This window comes from Tachysurus fulvidraco, chromosome 3 (genome assembly GCF_022655615.1).
Source record: "Tachysurus fulvidraco isolate hzauxx_2018 chromosome 3, HZAU_PFXX_2.0, whole genome shotgun sequence".
NCBI classification, from domain to species: domain Eukaryota; kingdom Metazoa; phylum Chordata; class Actinopteri; order Siluriformes; family Bagridae; genus Tachysurus; species Tachysurus fulvidraco.
The window spans coordinates 8,474,722-8,498,352 of record NC_062520.1 but is presented as its reverse complement, the minus strand read 5'-3'; the positions used below and the strand labels follow the sequence as shown (position 1 = coordinate 8,498,352).

The 23,631-nt window shown below is 40.6% G+C and overlaps 1 protein-coding gene across 4 annotated transcripts in view; it reads right to left on the bottom strand.

Annotated features, from left to right (window-relative positions):
• The window catches only part of pard3aa (par-3 family cell polarity regulator alpha, a), a 409,979-nt gene that overhangs the window by 214,915 nt on the left and 171,433 nt on the right, over positions 1-23,631 (bottom strand). For all 4 annotated transcript variants that reach the window (XM_027149211.2, XM_027149213.2, XM_027149212.2 and 1 more), the window contains exons 6-7: positions 6,746-6,831; positions 6,097-6,180 (exon numbers count right to left, since the gene is read on the bottom strand). In XM_027149211.2, coding sequence (XP_027005012.1) covers positions 6,097-6,180; positions 6,746-6,831 — 170 coding nt within the window. The remainder of the gene's footprint in view (positions 1-6,096; positions 6,181-6,745; positions 6,832-23,631) is intronic.

Here is a 23,631-nt window from a genome sequence, read left to right as displayed (position 1 = left end):
TTAACAAATCACGAGGTTATGCTTGTGGTCAAAACGTAGATGCATGTAATGTTCCGAGTATCCATGTGGCATTATTTGTACTGTATATAGCATTTAGCATTATATTGTATATAACATTAGATCTTTTTGCGTTCGTTTGTAGCAGGAATCTCAGAAATCACTATGTCTCTCGGCTGGCCTGGGAACGCCTCGGTATTCCCCCGGAAGAGCTGGAGGAAGTGTCTGGGGAGAGGGAAGTCTGGGCATCCCTGCTTAGACTGCTGCCCCTGCGACCCGGCCCAAAAAAGCGGATAAGCGGTAGAAGATGGACATGGATGGATAACATTAGATTATACTGTATACAACAATTCATCTAAAGGTATTTAAGCTACTGTGATCCCAGCACACGAAGACACGTATCCACGATGCATGAATAAGCAAATAAAAAAAATAGCACAAAAACAACAACAACAAAAAACACACACACAAAAAACATGGCTCTAGACCCATGCAGACTTGACGGACAGAAAAGAGACAGAAAACAGTGTGAACCCTCATGCTTTTCCAAAGAGGGCAAAAGGAGCAATGACGAGTTGGAGAATTTCAGAAGTAAAACTTTGAACTTTATTAAGAAGGAAGCAGAGGTGATACGAAGGTGAGGTTCCACTGTGAATAAGTCAGATTGAATATATCTCCGCCAAACTATATTCCACTGAGCTGCTCAGAGGCTTAGCCATGAATCTTCACACATCAAAACTGACACTAGGAACTGGAGCTGAGGTTTGACATATAGAAATTCTCTCGACTGCTGCGGTGTCAGATTCTCGGCTGAGTGTTGTGAAGGGCACTGTCGCGAGTAATCCACAAACCTTGAGATGCCATCGTTTCCAGGCAGCCGCATCGTGCCGTCACAATTGACGAGTTTAAAAAGTGAATAGGAAGAAGAGCAGGTCTTAAGAAGACACATGCAAAGTCTGTAGCGAATCAGTATTCCTTTCCGACACACTATCTTTAACTTCAAACGGTAAAAATAATCAGATGCTCTTCTTAGGTTTCTGATGTTTGTGTGTGTATGTGTGTGTGTGTGTTGTGTGTGTTGTGTGTGAAAGGGTAAATGAAAGATAGCATAAACTCACTGAGACTGGAAGTCTGCTGTGAGCTTAAAGCAACTGTTTAGATGCATACTGTATAGGAACCTGCCTTTTAATAACCTTAAGTGAAAACAGAGAGATAAAGGTGTGAGAAACACCAACAATTCCACTTATACAGAGAGAAAACGACAAATGAAAAGAGAAAGAAAGAAAGAGAGAAAGAAAGAAAGAAAGAAAGAAAGAAAGAAAGAAAGAAAGAGAAAATGGAAGAAAGAAAGAAAGAAAGAAAGAAAGAAAGAAAGAAAGAAAGAAAGAAAGAAAAAGAAAATGGAAGAAAGAAAGAGAAAGAAAGAAAGAAAGAAAGAAAGAAAGAAAGAAAGAAAAAGAAAATGGAAGAAAGAAAGAGAAAGAAAGAAAAAGAAAGAAAGAAAGAAAGAAAGAAAGAAAGAAAGAAAGAAAGAAAGAAAGAAAGAAAGAAAGAAAAAGAAAATGGAAGAAAGAAAGAGAAAGAAAGAAAGAAAGAAAGAAAGAAAGAAAGAAAGAAAGAAAGAAAGAAAGAAAGAAAGAAAGAAAGAAAGAAAGAAAGAAAGAAAGAACGAATGAACAACACTGTGTTGGGCAACAACACTGGCTGCCACAACAGAATATTCCCTCATTCATTATGAACATTAAAAGGGGGCTGAACTTGATATTCGAGCGAGAGCCTGATATCTCCAGACTGCAAAAAGATGACACTCACCATGTTATAACAGTTATAACAAGCTCTTCAATAGCTTTCAAATGTCAGCCTCTGTTTTCAGACGACTTTGAACGGTGCCCGGAGTGTCATTTACTTAAGGATAAAATTTCAGAGATTTTATTTATTCAACCGATCAAATATTTAGAGACCTATAATGCAGGAGCCCAGGAACCTCAGTGAGCTCTCCTGCCCTCCTGCCCTCCTGCCCCATCACCTTGACCTGACTGTAAACAAATGTTTGTGGATGAGATCTCACTACTAGTGCTAGCTTAAAGCTGTTAGAAGGTTGATCTAGTCATGTAGAATAACAGCGTGTCCACTGTGACGCTCCCAGCCGTCTATTCTACACTAAGTGTGATGCTGTTGGTCCTTGAGTTCGTCACAGTTTTAACCCTCACCAGCTCAGGTTGCTCTGGATAAATGTGTTGTATTGTACGATAAAGATGATCAGGACAAAGAAACCTACCACTAATGTAGGCAGTAAGCACGAGCGAAGAGACGTGACTTTAGGTAGAATGAATCATTTCAGCATTTTCACTTTCATAATCAAAAAGTGTCGCAACTCGGATCGTCAGATTCCGGTTAAATAGTCGACGGGAAAAAAAACCTGCCACAAAAGTGTTGTATGTCTTTTTGCGTTCATTTGTAGCAGGAATCTCATAAATCATTATTAAATGAACGTCTTGTTCTAACCAAGTCGTTTGTTTTTATCTGTTTTCAAAAATATTGAAATCGTTTCGTTGTATTTAGTAATTAAGTGGAATAAGTCATCTTTTTAGAATTAAAGTTCAATCCAATTCGCATTTATTTGTATAGCGCTTTTAAACGATGGACATTGTCTCAAAGCAGCTTTACAGAACGTACGAAGCATAATACAAAAAAATGTTATATTATACGGAGATTAGTGTAAGACAAAGATTAATATTAGACTTATATTTAAATGTGTTTGTATTTATCCCTAATGAACAAGCCTGGGGTGTGCAGTGTTGTATAAAGTAGTAGAAAGCAATACTTGAGTAAAAGTACAAGTATCGTACTAGAAAAAGACTTTGGTAGAAGTGAAAGTCACCTTTTAGAATATTACTCAAGTAAAAGTCTTAAAGTATCTGATATTTACTGTACTTAAGTATCAAAAGTCATTTTCTGATATTTAATGTACTTAAGTATTTGAAGTAAAAGTAAAACTTCAGTGATTTTCGGTAGGCGTAAGATCAGGGGCGGTTCTAGGGTTTCATCTTTAGGGGTTTTAGCCCTCAGTGAGAATTAAAAACAAGAAGAGTTTTATATTATATATCACTAACATAGTAAGCCAAAAGTTATGGTATTATTTAAAATGGCAAAAGTGGACACCAAAATTTTAAGCATGATGTATTGATGCCAGTCTTGAATCAGATCAGTTCATGTATGTGTGCATTCTCTACAAACAGTGTGTCCAATGAATGCAGTCATTAATAAACTAATATTCACAAGACAAAGACCAAATCAATAAATGTTATTTTTATTTAGTATTAAATGGATTGTTTGCATTAATATTTTGTTTGTGCTACAACTCTGGTAATAAGAATAGTGACGTTTCACTGCTTTTGGTTTCCGTCTTTGCGGCTTTCCGCCGATTAACGTTATAGATAAACGCCTAAATGTGCAGTCACACACATTTCTTCTGATTTTATTTTGTAGTAACGAGTAACGAAGATGCTTATTGGAAATATAATGGAGTAAAAGTACACATTTTATCTAGGAAAGGTAGTGGAGTAAACGTGAAAGTTGACATAAATTTAAATAGCGAAGTAAAGTACAGATACGTGAAATTTCTACTTAAGTACGGTAACAAAGTATTTGTACTCTGTTTCATTACAACACTGGGGGTGAGTGAGGAAAAACTCTTAGATGGAAGAGGAAGAGGAAGAAACCTTGAGAGGAACCAGACTCAAAAGTGAACCTCATCAGTAAAGGATCTTTGGGCCTGCAGTCAGAACTAAAATATGAATTACAATAAAAACATTTATACCGAAGCACGCACAGAATCTTCACAGGCCGACTGCTGAAATGACCGATAGAGTTAAAGAAGTGAATGAAAAATACAGAAATCGATAATTACTGCAACCGAAATATACAACAGAGGCTTAGTGAAGCATGAGAGAAAATCTAGACATATATACAGTATATAAATAGAGTCACAGATAGAAAAATAGTGAGAAATGCTGAAACGGAGATTACAGATAAAGAAACGTTCTTAAATTTCGCCGTAGAATCATCCCCAAGGTGTAACGACTCCTACGTGTTTTTTTTAGCCTTGGGAGATTAAACACTTACACACATACAGAGTAATGATGTACTATTATGTGCAAGTGGAGCCACATGCGCTTTATCTTCATAAAGTAGACAATGACTGACCAGGAGTGTGAGCAAAACTCCCACAGGAGTGATCCAGGATCTGCGGTGCTTCATTATTCATGAGCTATTAATGTTGGACTGGAGTGAGAGAAGATTGAAGTGACCCTGCTCTGCCCAGCCTTTCGGTCCCTCGTTTGATTAAAATTATTCCGGCACTAACAACAAGAATATGAGCAAGGTTTCTCAGTCGGCTTGCGGGATCTCAATCTGGAGTTGTCCCAGCTGCAGTCATTAAGAGATACTCGGACGTGACTGGCTGAATCTGCGGCTCCATCATTATCCGATCGGGGGCAGAGCCGCCCGTCGCTTGAGTGATGGCCCAGAATGCTTAGCGAGAAGGAGACCACCTGTTCTCCTCCACTGGATTTAATTGAATAATAATGCAATCAGAATCCATTTATGCGCCGCAATTACACCGCTGGTTGTTTACAGTTCACACTGGTCATGGGATGAGATCTCATTATTGTAATAATGCATTCACAATCCTTGATCACGCATATGTGTGTGTGTGTGTGTGTATACACATGCATATTTGTCTTAACGGCAGATGCTCGGTTCCGGTGTCAGAATGATTCCAGCATCTACATTAAAAGTCTTTCTCTCTCTCTTAGCGCTAGTGGTTTGACCCCTCTGGCCTCTGTCCAAATGCTAATGAGAGACAGCGGTCTGAGAGACACCACCATAGGCCCTGATGAAGCCATTAGCGAGATGTGATGCACAGCTGACTGTGCTGGTTCGAGGTATTTGTTAGTTTGACACTGATTATAGAACATTCAGGAGTTCTGCAGCATCTGAAGACACATTTGAGTCAGGGGATGAAGTCAGGTTTGTTCACTTTTAGAAGGCATATGTATCAAATGAATGTATTTTATCTCAAATGAAAATAAATAAATACATAAATAAGCTAATAAAATGATATTTAATTTCCCAAAGCACTAAAAGCTTGACCTGTAAAATGATTATCATTGTTTATCTAATATTATACCCTAAAGAGGTTACATCTAAAGACGTCTTTATTGGATATATTTCTATTTTATAAAGGCTTTACCTATAAAATGTTTTTTTTTGTTTGTTTTTAAACATTAATATCCATTAGAAAAGGTCAACTATTTATAGTTGCTATCTAAAGTTCCTGAAACAGGCTGAAAAAAATCCATTTAAGACCCGTAACCAGGACATCTGATGACGAAGCAGACCTTCGTTCATTTGTTAGTGAATTTTCAAGGCGACCTTGGGCAAACACAGGAAGAAGCCACTGTCACTGTTCAAGATGAGCTTTTACCCTGATTGGGTCTGGCGCTTTAGCTGGATTGGCTTGGCCATATTCCGTGGCCCTCTGTGACCATAAAGCTGCGTCTCATTCTGAGCCCCGTGTCCCTTTCTTGCAGTCTATAGAGGGATGCAAAGTGGTAGAATCGTTCCTGCCACCCTGCGTGAACTCTCTCAAGACCTCAGCTATTGAATCTTCAATTTATTATTCAGTAAGAGCTCTGGAAGGAAGCCAATGAAATTGCCATGCGCAGTCAAGGAGAAATCACGCGTTTCAGCAGAGTATTGTTGAGGAGGAGAGAAAATATGCCTCACATTGTTAGAGGAAAGCAAGTCCTTTGATAAGATATGCTATGCAGACAGACTGAACAAACGCTGCACTATGTCAGTCATCGTCAAAAGCTCGAGAGAAGCTGTGAGAAAAAAGAAAGAGAGAAAGGAAAGTGGGTGGGTCTAGGACAACATAAAACGACGTCGCTAACACTGTAGCGTTCCCAACATTCAATAACGGTTTAAAAGGACAGAAAGAATGATGGGTAATAGAGTTGGAAGAAAAGCCCACATGTGGTTATGGCTAACGAGCTAACTGGGTAAGAGGTTTGTTGTGGAATAACTGCAAATTACCTTCTGTCTCTGGAGCTGAAGGGCACTACGTGGATTCCCAGCGGCCCGCCGCCATTCGACACTTCCACCGGTTTGAGCAGGTCACTGTGTGACAATCGAGGAGAAATAAACAACAAACAAAAAAAACAGCAGCAACAAAACCACACAAAAAATGTTAGTAGGAAAAAAAACAGTAGTTTTTCTAGGTGGGAGGTTGAAAAGGCTCGCAGTTGTGCACTTCGTCTAGTCTGGATCTCTTTCTGCACAGGGCCATCTATAATCCAGACAGCCATTAAGACATGTGGGTCGATGAGGAACCCAAATAGACACCTCAATTAAGTGATTACAATCAGACTCAGGCCTGAAGCATGCCGTGTGAGTGTATGTGTGTGTGCATGTGTGTATATGTGTGTGTTGGTGAAAAGCCCGCAAGTCTGATCCTAGCATGGGAGACTGACTGTGAAGAGAACAGCGTGCTCTAATAACCTAAAGACAATTTTATTAGCCCCGTGCTGAATTTGTTTGGATTGAATCTGAAATTAATCAAACCGCATGCCATAAACGCTTTGTAGTTGAACTGGAGGTTAACAGAGTCTGCATTAGACTGGAGAATGGAGATAAAAATAGTCCTTATAATGCCTCATTATGCAGCCTTGGCTTTTGAACTTACTCTAGAGAGATGGAGTCCGCTCGGCCCACCGGTTCTATTCGCCCGTTCTTGCCTTCGTCTCTCCTCCTCTCGTCCTCCTCTTCATCCTGTCGACAATGGAAAACAGAAAGTGAGCCGTTTTCCCCACACACATATTAGTCTTAAAAATATATATATGTTATCCAGAATTAGAGAAGTTGGGAGGGGGCTACAAGTAGAACCCATAACTTGGAACAATATCTTGTAAACCTTAGGGAACAAGTTTTTCTCAGTGTATGGTATCTCATGAGTCTGTGTCTTAAGATGAATTACTTCAACCAGTGTTTACAGATAAGCGTCAATGGCAGAAATACATCCTCAAGCCAGTTACCCAGGTGACTGTTAGCTACAGAGAGTAATGTTCGCTTTATGTCTGAGTGAGAGAGAGAGAGAGAGAGAGAGAGAGAGAGAGAGAGATACAAGCCTATCACAAATAGCCAGGCTGTCCACTTGTTTTGCAAGCAAACCATAAGCTAGCAAGATGGCTAACATAAACATACATCTGCTAGCTCTACAATCCTAGATAAATAGGCAGGACAACCATTTCACTTAATATCTTGACAGAATAAGCTATTTTCTGTCAGAAATAAAATATCAGATGATCAATTCCATATAAAATAAGAAATTATACATTATTTCCAAATATACCAACTGCAAACACTAAGTTGCTTAGCTGGTTAATTTATGCTAATACACTCTATGCTAATATATGCTAATATTTTCTTAAGTCATTTCTTAACACTTGGAGATAATACAGCAAGCGTGACATGATGGCCCAATAGAAATCAAACATTCAGAATATAGTGCTGGTATAGTGGATTATGGGTAGGACGATGAAGGAGTTTCCGAGCCGAATACAGCTTGCGTAGGCAGCATTTGTTACTTTTCAGACACATTCCCGGTTTCTCTCTCACGCTAATCTAATTTATCCAGACATGAGAGAAGTGACTCGGAGTATTTCACTGGTTCCTTTGCAGCAGCAATGGAGCAAACTAATGTGTGTCATCTATTTCTCATAATCAGTCAGCCGTCGGTCAGCATGGCTTGAGTTTGGAGTTAAACAGATATAAGGGAAGGGTGATTTTTATTTATTTATTTTTAACTTTGTCTTCCATCACATCCTCCTTATTCCTAGCTCTTTATTCTGAAATCATATCCAATGTCGTTGCTGTCAGCAATACAAGGAGAGGTTTAGTCCCGAAAGCTGTGGCACTAACCCAAATTGCTATCAGACATTACATGCAAATGCCATTGGCCGTGTTTGCTTGTGCCTTGTCCTATTCCTAAGAGAACAAGAGAGGAGCTTAACACGCAATCAAGCGCGCCTGCGTTAAATGAAGAAGTATCTGCATAACGACAAGTGAATTTTCCCTCTCTAATTTCGCTCAAGCCCTTGACTGGAGATCATTTCCAAGGCCAAGTGAGCGCCTAGACGCTAAGCGACAGCTAGCGCTGGTTTGTTAGCCACATATATTAATATTCAGGCAGTCTCACCCTTAACCTTCGCCTCTTGCTGAAATGTCAAGCACAGCTAAATAAGCACTGCGCCGTCTTTATATGGAAATGCATTCAGCCTTTTCAGACAATCATCGTCTACAAAATACGTCCTGCAGCCTGGAGAGCCTGTCTGGCCCTCTATTTCTTTCTTTCTCTCTCTCGCTCTCTCTCCCACTCCCATTTTCATTCTCCTCCTGCTGTCTCTCCCTTCTTCCTCTTCATCTCTGTCGCTCCCTCTCTCCTTCCCCTCCCCATCACTCCTTTGTCAGAGAGATTAGAGAAATAGGTCATGAAAATTTTATCAGGAAACCTGAGGAAAAACATCGAACGGTTCCCTGTAAAAACGAGTCAATCACCTCTGTCTCAAAACACACCCCTACTGTCAGAGCCTTAATTACATGCCATCCAAACATTAATTTATATGAAAAGTAGCTGGAAATAACAGACTTATTCTGACAACAATCTCTTGTGTTTTGCGATTTCAATTCCAACTCAATTCCGAACGTGGAACAAATCGCCCACTTTACTCAATAAGAGTCAAACACTGATTTAAATTGCATACATACATTTACAAAGCAAACAGAGGGCACTTCATCCATCATGAGGCACACATATTGTATTTCTGGATTTAGCAGACAGCAGACAATCACAAGTCAGTAAATATATATTGCGAGAAAGAATAAACAGAGCGAAGATGTCTGGGGGAGAAGAGTAAGGGCAGATTGTTGGTGACTGCAACACACGCTTGCATTGTTTTTGACAGCTCTAAGATGGCGTAGAGGAGCTGGGCTGCTTCACATTCATCACCACTGACACTCGCAAGTCATTAACTCCAGTAACAGCAGTTGCTCACGACATGGAAAGAGAGAGAAGATCTCCCAGCTCCAACTTTATGGGATGCGAATGCACCCTCGGTGGAGTGTCTCTGTTTGGCTTTTAAAAAGGAGGGAAAAAAGGAGGGAAATGTTGAAGGAGGAAATATGTGAAGATCACCTCAGAGACACTGAGCTGGGGTTTCTGTTCATATTTCTGAAAATCTATCATGCAGGTCATAGAAGGAAAGCATAATTGTGAGATTCCATCAGAAGCTTCTATGAAAAGCGTGAAATTTTCCTAAACGTTCAGGTAAAGCAAAGCTCCTACACAAAGTTCATGTGGAAAGCTTTGCACCTTCCCAAATTCAGAGTGGAATGCATGGTATCTTCTCAAAGATTGCAGAGGCATAAAATCCAGATAAAGTCTGGGTGGAAAGCACAGTACCTTCCCCAAATCCTTTGTGCTAAAAGAACTAAATGTTTCTATTTGTCCCCATAAGCAACAAGTCAATCAGAAGAAAGAGAGCAAGAGCTGAGTCAAGAGTGACAAGATGGCTGGCAGGCATAACAATTGTTCAGTTCTGTCCACCTGCAAAACCAGAGGCACTCAGACAATGTGTCAGACAAGCATCACTGAAAACCTTGATCATCAGTTCCAATGAGTTCTGCTTGTCCTGAACGATCAGAGGTCGTTTTTACCCAACGGGGACAGTAGATCTTCACTTATCTTCACTGAACCACCATCAGCTTATGGGTGTCAGTGGGGCACATCTGCTGGCACAGTTATCCACATGTGGTGTGTGAGGAAAAAGTGTGAGTCAGAGAGAGAGAGAGAGAGAGAGAGAGAGAGAGAGAGAGAGAGAGAGAGAGAGAGAGAGAGAGAGAGAGAGAGAGAGAGAAAGCATGCAACACAAGCTGTCCACTTGTTTTGCAAACCGACCATAAACTAGCAAGATGGCTAACAAACATATATCAGCTAGTGCTAACAACCCTACAGTAGATGACATTTCTCATACAATACAATACTAAAAACTATTTTTAAAAAAAAGTTTGTGTTTTTGCTTGTTGGAATCTACCTGCACAACCCTAAACAGTAAAAAAGCTAATCACTTCTCCTGACTGACTATAGAACATGCTACATGTCAGCGGACACGGTGCCGTCCATGGGTACCAGGCTGCACAGAAAGTATAAATAATTTATTGGTAGTTTTACTGACAATCGCACTCCGAACAGTGTTTTATTTTGAAAAACGGAATACTCTTTTAATAACATCTGTCTCTTCCCCTTGACACGCTTTATTACTCACTCGTTATGCCCACTGTATAAATTTTAAACAGCCAGACATCCCAACTGTTTGTGAAATTATGTCTTGAGATCAAACCAGTCCATGGTGCACAAAAGCTTGGGAGCCGCTCTCTCTCTCTCATATTTTATATATATATATATATATATATATATATATATATATATATAGTAGATATTCAAGGTGTCATATATACATATAAGCAGGTATGTATATATATATATATATATACACATATACACACACGTATATATGTATATGTACATACATACGTGTGTATATGTATATGACACCTTGAATATCTACTAACTCAAAAAATCTTAAAAGCATATACAAATCTTCCTTCAGGCCGTTAAGTTTCATGGGTCAGAAGGTCATATCATAAGTGTCAAGCAGTCACATATATACCCGAAACAATAGTGCTAAAGAAACCACACGGCAGCTCAACTGGACACGGAAACACAGCTCTAATGGCTGGTCTTTATCTTCAGGAATCTGACTGCACGCAGCCGTTTAGAGTATATCTCAAAATCATTAACCAAACACCAAGCCCTGGAATTCCCTTTCCACACTGGCCTCAGCATCTGTTTTTACATCCAACATAAGGAACTAGTAAATGAGCCATGAAATAACAGAAGGAAGAAGGTGATTTTTGTGCAGACCCTGAAACAATGACTGTTGAAATATGTACAAAGAGCCAAGTCATGCTCCGGACTAAAAATATCTATAATGTGATAATTAGTACACATGGTGCACCTTCTTAAATAAAGGGGGGAGAGGGAGAGAGAGAGAGAGAGAGAGAGAGAGAGAGAGAGAGAGAGAGAGAGAGAGAGAGAGAGAGAGAAAACAATTCACTTCCTATGTGTGGTCATTTAAGCAAATTCGTTGAGGTAAAAGGGTTACAGAATATTTAAATAATATCTTTTTAAATAAGAAAAAATATTTTCCATTTACACACAGTTAAAACCACCAAACACAGCTGTTCTACTGGAAAATAGAATAATGCAGTTCTATTCAGATCGTTTTTATCATTAGCAGTTCAACACCCTGATTTAGGATTCATGAGTGCCTAAGGTCATGTTAAGCGTGGTGCACTCTGTGCTGTGTAATTTAATAAGTGTTTGGGACACAGTCTTGTCCAGATGGGTTCACATGAAGCAAAGCATTTAGAAAGGGACATACACCAGGGAAGACGGGAGAAAAGAAAAAAAAAAAAACCTTGTCACCACAAGCAGAGTCATACGTATGCATACACGTGATAAAAGTACATAATGATCAGTGTTTAAAAAAAATGTTGCGAATGAGGCAAAGTGAGCCTTTAATGGTCTTTGTTGTAGCCATCAAACAGGAAAATGGTCCAACGTAGACAGACCGAGACAACTCTGGCTTCTTGACGTCAGTATAATTTTCTAGGAAATCTTTTGTTCTATCGCGTCAGAGAATCGTTTAGGTCAGACCTGGTACCGAGTTGGTGCAACAGATTTTCGTCTCGAGCTTAGAAGGATATTTACGATCCGCTCTGCAACTCTCAAAAAGTGGCCAACTGGATAAAAGGTCCAAAACGGAGTGGACATACTGTCATGTAGACGCCAAGGCTGGACACTCGAGGCCATGTCAAACAGAATTTAAATGGGAACATACATTCCTGACAAAGACCCATTATAATCTAGCTGTCCCTCACAGCCAACTTCCATTATCCCAATTAAAACGTCATGGTGGAAACCAGATTCAATTGGACTTGACTGGTAGCCACTTATTAACCCTTTCATCAACCCTCAGACCTCCATCTGCATCCCCTATTTCCATGACCCCTATTATAGTAGTCAATTTATCACACCAGTCAGCAGTTCTCAGACATTTATATGTATTTATACTGGACCAACAAAAATTAAAAGAACCTAAACTCAGACTAAAAATCATTAGTGGACACAGAGGGCCGGAGTAATCCAATCTAGAACCATGAACCCTATCTGACTGTGGTTTGCTTTGTCCTGTACAGAGCGAGACGAGATGTAAAGAATATTGTGTCAGTAAGGAACATATCATTTTGACTGTTACACAGTTTTAACAGTTAGTTCAATCTGAGCAATCATCTTGGTTAATGCCTCAAATCACGACTCTGTCGCCTTGTCTATCGATCGGATCTCTTGTCAACTTCCCCCGTAATCGTTCTACAGCCTGTCTGAGATTATAAGAAAGACTGGATGACAAAAAGAGCAAGGTATATGCCAAGTCAAGATAGTACTTCGATCAATGAAATCTTCCAACAGCTGCACTATCGCAATTACACAGCCACGACGAGAGCTACATGTTTCAGGAGCGAAGATAGAGCGCTGTTCACAAACCAAAATAAAGAGATCTTCACCTCCCTCCACTTAAGAGTCATTAAGATGAGGAAGTATTTACTAGGCTTAAAACAAAAAAAGGTAATAATAAATAATGAATAGGAAAATAGAATGAAATCCATCTCAATGCATTAAGCTACACACTGAACTGTTTCCTAGAGAATTGCATTATTTATTTAAGAATAACGTCTCGTGTACATTTTAAAGAGTGTTTTCAGGGAATTAACCCTTTAATATTTTTAGGCTAACACATAGAATTTAAATTTGTTTTCTGAACTCTATATAGTACATTAATATAGTTAAAATTCTCTGATATTCAGCAAGTGATTTTTTTTAAATTAAATAAATACAGCGAGTTTAATTCGTTCCGTGACCTTGCTCGTATCTCAAATTGCTCGTATCTCAAAACAATTTTCCCCGTTTAAATGAATTGAAATCCCATTAATCCGTTCCAGCTCGCAAAATTCCACTCCAGTTGTTTTGTTTATGTGTTTTGAATATGAAAAATGAAAATAATTTTCTTCATCGCTTTTCTCTTCACTTGTTTTTGCCTTTTTTGTCACTCTTTCCTCACTAATATCTGCTGGTCGTTTTAATAAAAAACCTGTCGGCATATCGGTTCAAATTTTTAAGGGATCCAATGTTCAAAACAGATCCGAAAATTAAGGATCCACAGATGGTCGGCGCCTCACGCAGCCCCTTTGCGATGCTCCATAGGAAATGAATGACTTCCGTTGTTTCGGTGGCGGCAGCTCGGATGCTCGTATCTCACACGTGGTTGTTGGGAATCTGTTTCGGCGGCGGCGGCTCGGATGCTCGTATCTCAGAAATTTGCTCGTATCACACGGCAAAAATTTGGTCGAATCACAGCTCGTATCTCAAAAAATTCGTATGTCAAAGCACTCGTATCTCGAGGCATCACTGTACTATTAAAAACTATTAAACTTTGTTTTCTATTTATCCAATTACATTCTTTTATATTTTCAATACAATGCGGCTCAGTCTCTACATGATTTACCTACAGACGTACAACCGTAAAAATGACACGTATAATGGGAAAAAAAAAAGAAAAAAAAAACCTCAAACGCTCATAAAATAATCCACAAGGCGGTGGCTGGAATTTCCCGTAAGCGCTCACTCCACTTTTATTCACCTTCATTCCTCTAATTTCATTTCCATGCCACTCTTAATTCCCTCCAGTTTAATCAACAGAGACATGGCACCGCTTAAATCTGTCTGCGTTTCGTTTCCTAAGACACTGCTAATGCCGTATAAAAGTTGGGCTATGACGTGAATTACTTTAGGAAAATTAAAGCTGAACAGGTTTTTAATGCTATTAGTTAAATTAAATCAGAAACGTGAGCCGGTCGCATTTGTCCAGATCAAGAGTCTGGAGAGAGGAAGTGAGGGACGCCGAACGGCATTGCTAAGCAGGAGTACGGGCTGCGTTCTCCTCAGCTCCCCCTCAGTCAATGCAACGCATCTGCGCCGAATACATCATCTGTCAACTGCAATTTCATACGTGCGCAGGCGTATCTATCAATGCCAGGGCATGCTTTGGTGGGGCGGCCGTATCGTTAAATTGCACTTTAATTAAATTAGGCCGCCTAATTATGAGGGTTTAAATCAATCACTTAGTCAATAACGAAAACCTAAAGCCTGTCGTGCCTAAAACTCTCAGGCGCTCATCAATAACCACAGACAGGAACGCTCTCTCCTACCACACAGAGCTTTGAGAGGGTATGAATTATTGAAAATCAAGTTACCACAATTTGCTTTTGTCCGAGGCCACTCTGACATGATCCCCGATGGCCGAGGAGCAGATAAGGACCTGCTGGGTTTAAATGCTGGGAAATTACAGGTTTGGTTTGCTTCAGAAACAAGGCAACATTAGGAACAGTGAGAAATTAGAGTTAATGTATAATAAGGTCAAACTGAGGTCCTCTCAACACCCATTAATGAGTGTAATTGGTGCTCCAAAATAAAATGGTTTCAAGCTGATTGGTTTTTTTTTTTGTTTTTTTTTCCCCAAACTGATTGAGAAGGAGAATTTGTTCACTCAACTTAATTGTAATGAAATGATGACAAATCATATACCAAAAAAAAAACAAAAAACTTAAATATGTCTTCACTTGAGCGTTAAGTGAGCTTATGGCTGCCATTTCTTAATCAATCACCATTTGGAAGTGATTAAGAGGGAGGACAATTTCTCTACACACGACTGAAGTGATTAATCCAGCTTTATGCTGTGAAGGTCATTGAACATTTGTGTTGACTGCATACGGAAAGAACACAAACTCAAAGACCTGAAATGCAAAGATGCAAAAATTTAAATTCATTACCTGAGATAGCAGTAAACCCCGAAGCCTGTCGTTTTTGGGGGTTTGCTCGTTCTCCGTTTTCATGACATATTAAATATTAAACGAGGTAGATATGACCACGCCGGATTTCAAATAGCATCTCGTTGTGGTTAAAAAATAAATAAATAAAAATAAGTAGTTTTTTTTCCAAAGCTAACAAGAGCAGCTTCTGCAGGTAAGTATAGGGTCATCAGTGATAATAAGCTGGCTGAAGAGCCATCTACGTCTCTTCTCGGCAATAAATGATGTGTTTCTCACTGAAGACACTTCATATCAATCTGTGAATAATTTATCAGGGTAGAAAGCCAGGGTACAACTGCTGCGGTGGATGATTACTGACTGAGCGACCGGTGAAAGAGACTGGCACTCGGCTCGCTGGTCTCATGACTTCATTCTCATTACTTTTCCAAGCTGAAGTGCATGATGCCAATGCTTTGGATATGTAGTTGAGTTCTGAGCATGGGGGGAAAAAATAAATCACCTATTCAGACGTACAAACTTTTGTGCACGTGTGTGTGTGTGGTACGGGTCAAGAAAAGGCCATGGAACATTTCCAACAAAATCCTGAAGTCGATTCGTCCTAAGCAATGCAATAATGGCACAAAACGATTAGTGAAAAAATATAACATCCGTATCGGAGTCTGATCGTCGCAGCCTGACCTTGACACGACATACCATGCAGATAAACACAAGCACATGTTTATTCGTACAAAGTATTAAACCGTAATGCTATTGTGCAAGGAAACTGCACAGATGCTGTCCTTTCTATGAACTTCCTGAGTCTGCTCTCACCTGATGTGACCAGCCTCCGCATCCAGCCGGTACAGTCCGGCACAGGATGTAAGACTTCCCATAATGCTTATCACTCACAGGAAAGCAGCTCTGTGTGTCAACACTCAAAGAGACCTGTCTAAAAAACACAGCATTTAGTGGATTTTTTTTAGTCCCTCTGTGATGCCCGGCCTTTATTCCACGGCACAATACAAAATAAAATCTGTTCACACCATGGAAGCAGGTTCACACGCCGACCAGATTTACAGCGCCGGAGAAACATAAATGAAAACTAAAACAAAAGCAGGAAGGCAAAGTGCTGCGTTTACACCGCTAGATGCCTCTGATGCCACTGGGAATAAATATTGGGAAATAATTCCCCATCCTGTCTGCTCCAGCCCTTGGCTGTATGAACACTATGAGCTCACTGATTTATTAATATATGGCAACACATTATTATTCCCTTAACACAAAACACGGCTACACGAGCTGCTGATGTTGGGAAAGTGTCCAGATATCAAATGGGCAAATTTTAACACTGGTACTAATGAAGTCATTGTACATGCATGTTCATTTGCTGTAATGAGCACACAGAATAATACATCACCATAATAGTGCAGCAGGAAGCACAGTGGTCATAATATGGTGTGAAGCACAACTGTAGAAATAGAAGAATTACAGACTTAGACCCTGCATTTCTAAATTCCTTCTTCTTCCTACTTTGGACTTTTCCCGTTATGGGAAATCACAGCAAATCATCTATCTCCAACTAACTCTAGCCTCGTCATCCTCTACCTTCATGTCCTCATATAACACATCCATACGTCTTCTCTTTGGCCTTCCTCTTGACCTCTTACCTGGCAGCTCCATCTCCAACATCCTTACCAATATAACCATCTCCCTCCTCTGTACATGTCCAAACCATCTCAATCTCTCCTCTCTAACCCTAGTCCCCTAAACAGCCAACCTGAGCTGTCCCTCCGACGTGCTCGCTCCTAATCCTGTCCATCCTCGTCACTCCTAAAATGAACCTCAACATCCTTATCTCCGCTACCTCCATCTCTGCCTCATGTCCTCTCCTCACTGCTACAGTCTCTTACTTACACAGCACAGCTGCTCTCACTACTGTCTTGTATACGTTTGATTCTTTCTGACACTCTCCTGTCATGCAACACTGCATTTCTATACAACATAAAACAAAATCCCATCATGGAATTCAAAATCAAAACTTCTCTGCCAGCTCACGCACGATTAAGCAAAGATTTGTAATAAAAAAGTCTCCAGTCTCCATATTTCATATCTATATTTCAGTCGGGAGGGTGGGGGGGGGTTAGTGGTTAGCACGTTTGCCTCACACCTCCAGGGTTGGGGGTTCGATTCCCGCCTCCGCCTTGTGTGTGTGGAGTTTGCATGTTCTCCCTGTGCCTCGGGGGTTTCCTCCGGGTACTCCGGTTTCCTCCCCCGGTCCAAAGACATGCATGGTAGGTTGATTGGCAGCTCTGGAAAATTGTCCGTAGTGTGTGAGTGTGTGTGTGTGTGTGAGTGAATGAGAGTGTGTGTGTGCCCTGTGATGGGTTGGCACTCCGTCCAGGGTGTATCCTGCCTTGATGCCCGATGATGCCTGAGATAGGCACAGGCTCCCCGTGACCCGAGAAGTTCGGATAAGCGGTAGAAACTGAATGAATGAATCCAGCTGCTGCTATTACACAAGTGTATACCCACTATGTTCAGAGGTCCTATATTTTTGCACAGTGTACTGTATGATACAGGGAATACACGCCGGTCCGCACTATTTCGTCTATCTGTCCTGTACACTAAGGTGTAGACGATGCACTTTATGTGGCTAGAACAACTTACTTTAAGTGCTTAGCTCTGTATTGTCTCATTTCACTATGTACTGCATCATCTATATACGGCTGAAATGACAATAAAAGATTTTCTTGACTTGAAATACAGCAATCGGATGTTTAAAACTGAATCTTAACTCTAAACCTAAATGCGACTAACACTGAAACGATCAACATCCCTTAAAACGTTATATAAACTATCTATATAACGTTTCTAAAGATCTATATCTATCTATCTCTTTCTCTACTATAGAGAAATGTTGATATTGAGATGTAGGTTTAATATTTATGGAAAAAAATCTCCAGTGTTATTGCTTTATAACAGTCAAAGGTTTTCCACCACGAGAAAGTCTTCGGGTCTTACGACAGGCTGGTGACGGTTTATAGCTGCTTTGACATGAGAGGTTTACAGAGCAAAAAAAATGAAAGAAATAAACAATCATATCCTTTATTGGATGCACGTCATTTAAATGTAACTTATGTGTCTTGTGATGCTTTATAACGAATAAAAAAGTATAATCGTTTGACTGTTATGGTGTTAGAGGAATAAACCAATGTTGATCTTGGTTCAACACCACATTATTGTTTTCCTACAAGAAACGAAAAGCTCCCAAGTGTTATATTCCTTTCTTATAAAAATAATAATTCAAAAAAGACAGTATGTAGTGAAGAGTACTGTGTTTAATCTACAGAGAAGCTAAGTGATGGGATCTGGGATAGCTAGATCTATCAGCCTATATGGGACCCACCGGCCCGTCCTGCAGCCCACCACAATCCGCGCTTCCCACGACATCGGGCCATTCTACCTCTTCTTCTCTATCCCTGCATGTCACAATAACACCCTTCCCGACTGACTTCTTTCGCTTTTTTTCCCCTTTATGCGAATGTAAAGAGCCTGGTTAAGGTTTAAATGAGGCTCTTTCAATTTTAGTTGGGATGCTGAACCCCTCCTGTTGCTTTGGATATTATATTGGTGAGGAGAATCAAAAGCATCAGACTGTAATGGACCCAATAAAAAACAGAGAGAGAGAGAGAGAGAGAGAGAGAGAGAGAGAGAGAGAGAGATAGAATAGGGCGATAAAGGGAGTTCAGAAAGCATGGGTATAGAAGAGTTCTCGACTCTTGCGAGCGTCGATCAAGCCTATGTCGCACGCAGTGGAGCGCGAGTTGGTGATCTGGAGCTTGATTCGCGTTCTCGCTATGTGTCTCTAGCTCGCGCCTTGTTCTCTCACAGCCATCCTTCGCTCTCTCTTTTTTCCTCTTTCTCCCCCTTTTCTCTCTCTCCTTTCTCTTTTTCTCTCTCTCTCTCTCTCTCCCTCTCTCTCTCTCGCCTTCTCTCTCTCTCTCTCCCCTTTTATCGTCTCCACTTTTTCTTCTCTCTCTTCTCTCTCTCGCTCGTCATCTCTTCCTCCTCCTCTCCTCCCTTCCCTAAAACGATCCTAGAAAATGTAAAAAGAACTGACTTGAATGAACAGAGCCGAGTCTTTCAGCAGGTTTGAGCTGTTTTCCAGCTCAGTGCAACTCTGTCAAGTGATTAAGTATTTACTATAACAGATGTAGAAAAGTATGAACTCCGTGTGTTTCGATCATGGCGACACAACACTCGGTCAACAAAGGAACCTGAAGTCAAACACACAAAACCCTTCACCTACACACACCTTTACCTCCAAGTGCCTTCCTTAAATAAGACTTCCTCACGCAGTATTATAGTCATGTTCTGCTGTATGCTACATGTCTCTGTTTTGACTCCACCATACTGAGAGTACACACCACAGTGGTCCAAATTCCCCAAAGTCATTATTGTCTCCTGTTAAGGTGCCCCAGCTTGCTATGATCTGTGGGTAATGAACTGGCACCCAGGCCTAGGTTCAATTATTCTCACTGACGGAGTGATTTCTCACTCGAAGGAGCCAGGCACGGAGCACACTCGCTAATTCCAATCAGGACTTAACACGCTCATAATCACCTGTCTGGAAAAACAAAGAGCAACAGAAATAGAAGAGGGATGGGGGAAAAAAATGAGGGAGAACAAATACAGTGGTGAAATATGGGCACGGCAGAGGTGCTGCGGTGACGTGTGAAAACAAAAAGGTACTTTTCCATTAAGACGTGGGGGAGTGACGGCAAAATACAGAGGGAGAGGAGAAGAAGAAGAGAAATAGAAAGAAAGGAAGTCGATGGGAGGAAGAATTGCGAATATGAGGAGGAAGAAGAACAGAAAGCGTGAAGAAGATAGGAGAAAAGAAGGAGTAATGTACAGCTAAAAAAAAGACGAAAAAGGGTGATGAAGGGGAAGAAAGAAAGAAATTAGAGTCTTATTATATTCTGATAAGAGTGCTACAGCCCTCGCTGCACCATCACTCTGAAGGAAAACAAGCTGGAGGAAGAGAGAAATGAAGCACAGAAGTTTGGATGGATAGAGAGGGGGCACCAGAAGAGTGTGCACCAAAAGATCATAAAGCCAAGTACAGGACGATATGCGGACTTTTGAAAGTGAAGTGAAGTAACATACGGCTAAGTACGGTGACCCATACTCAGAATTTGTTCTCTGCATTTAACCCATCCAAAGTGCACACACACAGCAGTGAACACACACACACACACACCGTGAACACACACCCGGAGCAGTGGGCAGCCATTTATGCTGCGGCGCCCGGGGAGCAGTTGGGGGGTTCGGTGCCTTGCTCAAGGGCACCTCATTCATGGCCGTGCCGAGACTCGAACCCACAACCTTAGGGTTAGGTGTCAGACTCTCTAACCATTAGGTCAGGACTTCCTTAAATTGTTCTTAATACATGAGCTGCTAAACCGAGCCAGTGAATGAGGCTGTAGCTGGAACATGATGCACAAAAGAGTTTTATTAAGAGAAAAGAACTGAAGAAAAAAAAACTAACATAAAATTAAGCGTTTTTTTAAGCACCTGCTGTGTGTTTTCTCAAATTCTCAGTCGATTTTTGTGATTTCTTTCCTGTGCTCGGCAAAGATCCGTTTATGTTTCTGATCATTGAAGGAAAGTTATACAAGGACATTTTTAACCCCTACATGCCACTCAGTTAATGTACTGTTGTTTTGAAATTTTATTATTTATTTCTTTTTTGCTTTGCTTTCTGGTTCATTTAATTTAATGTGCAGAATAAAAGCTCCCTGAAAATTCTAAACGCTCACCGAAAGTCTGAGTGACCCCGTGTTTGATTCTGGGGGATTTTTTGTTGACCTGGCAACTGCGTGTTTGTTGATGATATAAAAAAAATGAAACTGGTCCTGAATGAAACTGTGTAGAAAGACCTGATGGTTTAAAAATACTGAGCATTTCAGGTGTGTGTTTATTCATGCTAAAGGCAACGCCACGGTTTGTTTATTTTACCTGTGCATATTAAACCCAGATTTCAACAGTCTAAAGGTCGATTCTATCCATCAGTCTATATATGTCAGTCACTCATCCCCTTTATCTACTCTTCCCTGAGCTCTAACCATCCCTACCTCCTTAATTTTCTCTTTCCCCTGTCTCTCGCTGTACGTCTGCATTTCTCCCCGGCTTTCTCGTTGTATCTCGCTTCCTCTATCTCTCGGAGCAGGATAAATGAAGCCAAGCCTCACAGGAAAATTAAGCCCAGAGAGAACCCGGTCAGTCCTTCTGCTGTGCTAATGAGATAAGAGCCGAACTCAGTCCACCTCAAGAACTAGAGGCAGAACACAGGGAAAGAAGAAAAAAAAGCAATTTTCCTAAGATAGAGGAAAAAAACGTCACTTGATATAATCGTGTGGTTTGCGTTGTGCTTAGACCTAGTGCAAGAAAAGCTCCACAGAAGATTTTTCAGGTTTGAAAGGTGATAACCTTTGCAATTTCCAAGTGAAGACTTCTTTGTTCCTCCTTATCAAAGAGCAAAACTAATATATGTATAAGTATAAACGAGGAGACAGAAGACCCCACCCCCAACACTCATCTCCACATGTGAGAACTCATTATTTCTATATAGTATGGTATAATATAATACATGCTTGATCATCATGGCCTAAAGGTTAGCGAGTTTGACTCCTAACCCTAAGGTTGTGGGTTCGAGTCTCGGGCCAGCAATACCACGACTGAGGTGCACTTGAGCAAGGCACCGAACCCCTCCAACTGCTCCCCGGGGACCACAGCATAAATGGCTGCCCACTGCTCTGGGTGCGTGTTCACATTGTGTGAGTGTGTGTGTGTATGTGTGTGTGAGCGTGTGTGTGTGTGTGTACACTGCTGTGTGTGCGCACTTTGGATGGGTTAAATGCAGAGAACGAATTCTGAGTATGGGTCACCGTACTTAGCCTTATGTCACTTCAAGTCGTCACGTCATGTTCATATGACCAAGTTGTCCTGCTTTTACCATCAATGTAGTAACGAAAGGAAAACCACGATGTCGGATATATATATATATATATATATATAAATAAATAAATAGAACGATACATCTATACATCTACTATACATCTATTTAAAACAAGTAAAACATACAAAGTGTGTAAGTGTAAAGATGCACACAGTTTGTGTGTGAAATTGTATTATACATACGGTTTGCTCGTGCTAGCTTAAGGTGCTTGCATGTCACACCTGTAATCAATCACGTGCGTAATACAAGTGTGATGAAATGGGGGGAAATAAGTAAGCAAGTAAATAACGGCCTGCGATTCCATTTCATCCGTCTGCCCCAAAGACTTCCTTCAAACAGTCTTACACAACAAGTTTAGCTGTTTCGCTGTAGAAAAGTTACACCATAAAAATGCGGTTGTAGCACACTTCGGTTCACTTATTAAACTCTGTTAATACACGAAAACTGGGAAAGTCGACTTGAACTCTGATACGGGGGCCGTCGTACTGTGGGTCAAAGGTCACGTCACTACGATGTGCGGTCATACGGAAAGTACGGATAGGAACACTTGAGTAGTCTTCATATTCAATGTAAGAAACATGTACACACTGGTGTGTGTGTGTGTGTGTGTGTGTGTGTGTGTGTGTGTGTATGTGTATGAAGATGTGGAGGTCACTGAACAGGACCAGGCTGTGTTAAAGGCTCTGGCAGCTCAGTGGAGCAGAACCACTCATGTTCACCACCTCCTGTCATACTCTTTCTCTCCTGCAGGTTCAGAGAGAGAGAGAGAGAGAGAGAGAGAGAGAGAGAGAGAGAGAGAGAGAGAGAGAGAAAGGGGGGGGGAGAGACAGACAGACAGAGGGGGGGAGAGAGAGAGAAATAGAGAGAGAGAGAGAGAAATAGAGAGAGACAGACAGACAGACAGACAGAGAGGGGGGAGAAAGAGAGAGAGAGAGAGAGAGAGAGAGAGAGAGAGAGAGAGAGAGAGAGAGACAGACAGACAGACAGACAGACAGAGAGGGGAGAGAGAGACAGACAGAGAGAGGCCAGGGACACACACGATGGTACAGGAGGAGACGTCTCGACAGAGCAGGGCGAGACATTACAGACTGAGGTGAGGAAAACTGCAGATGCAGGAGAAAAGTAAGTGGAGTCCAGAAAACAAGCTGAGCTTCTTTATCCAAAACAGAAAAGTGAAGAATCAATGTGAGTTAAACTACATATAGGAGATTTATTCATTATTTCCCTAACTAGTTACACTTCTTATTTTTTCCCTCACAGGTAAATAAACGGCATTAACAACACAGGATTAAACGGGAAAGAGAAACTTTCCTTGGGACGTTTTTTTTAGACACCCTGGAGATACAATTTTAAATCTATTTTTAGATTATGGTAAATACAAACTTTTACAATAATTAATTCATCTCTTTATCTATTTACAGCAACATTTGCAAAACATTAACGCCAAACCAGGAATTTTCAAACAATTTATTCTACATTTTAGAAAAGCACATGGACGGAATACACTATAATTGGATCGAACAAATTAATTTCACCGACTGCTTCAAAATATTTAACTACAAGAT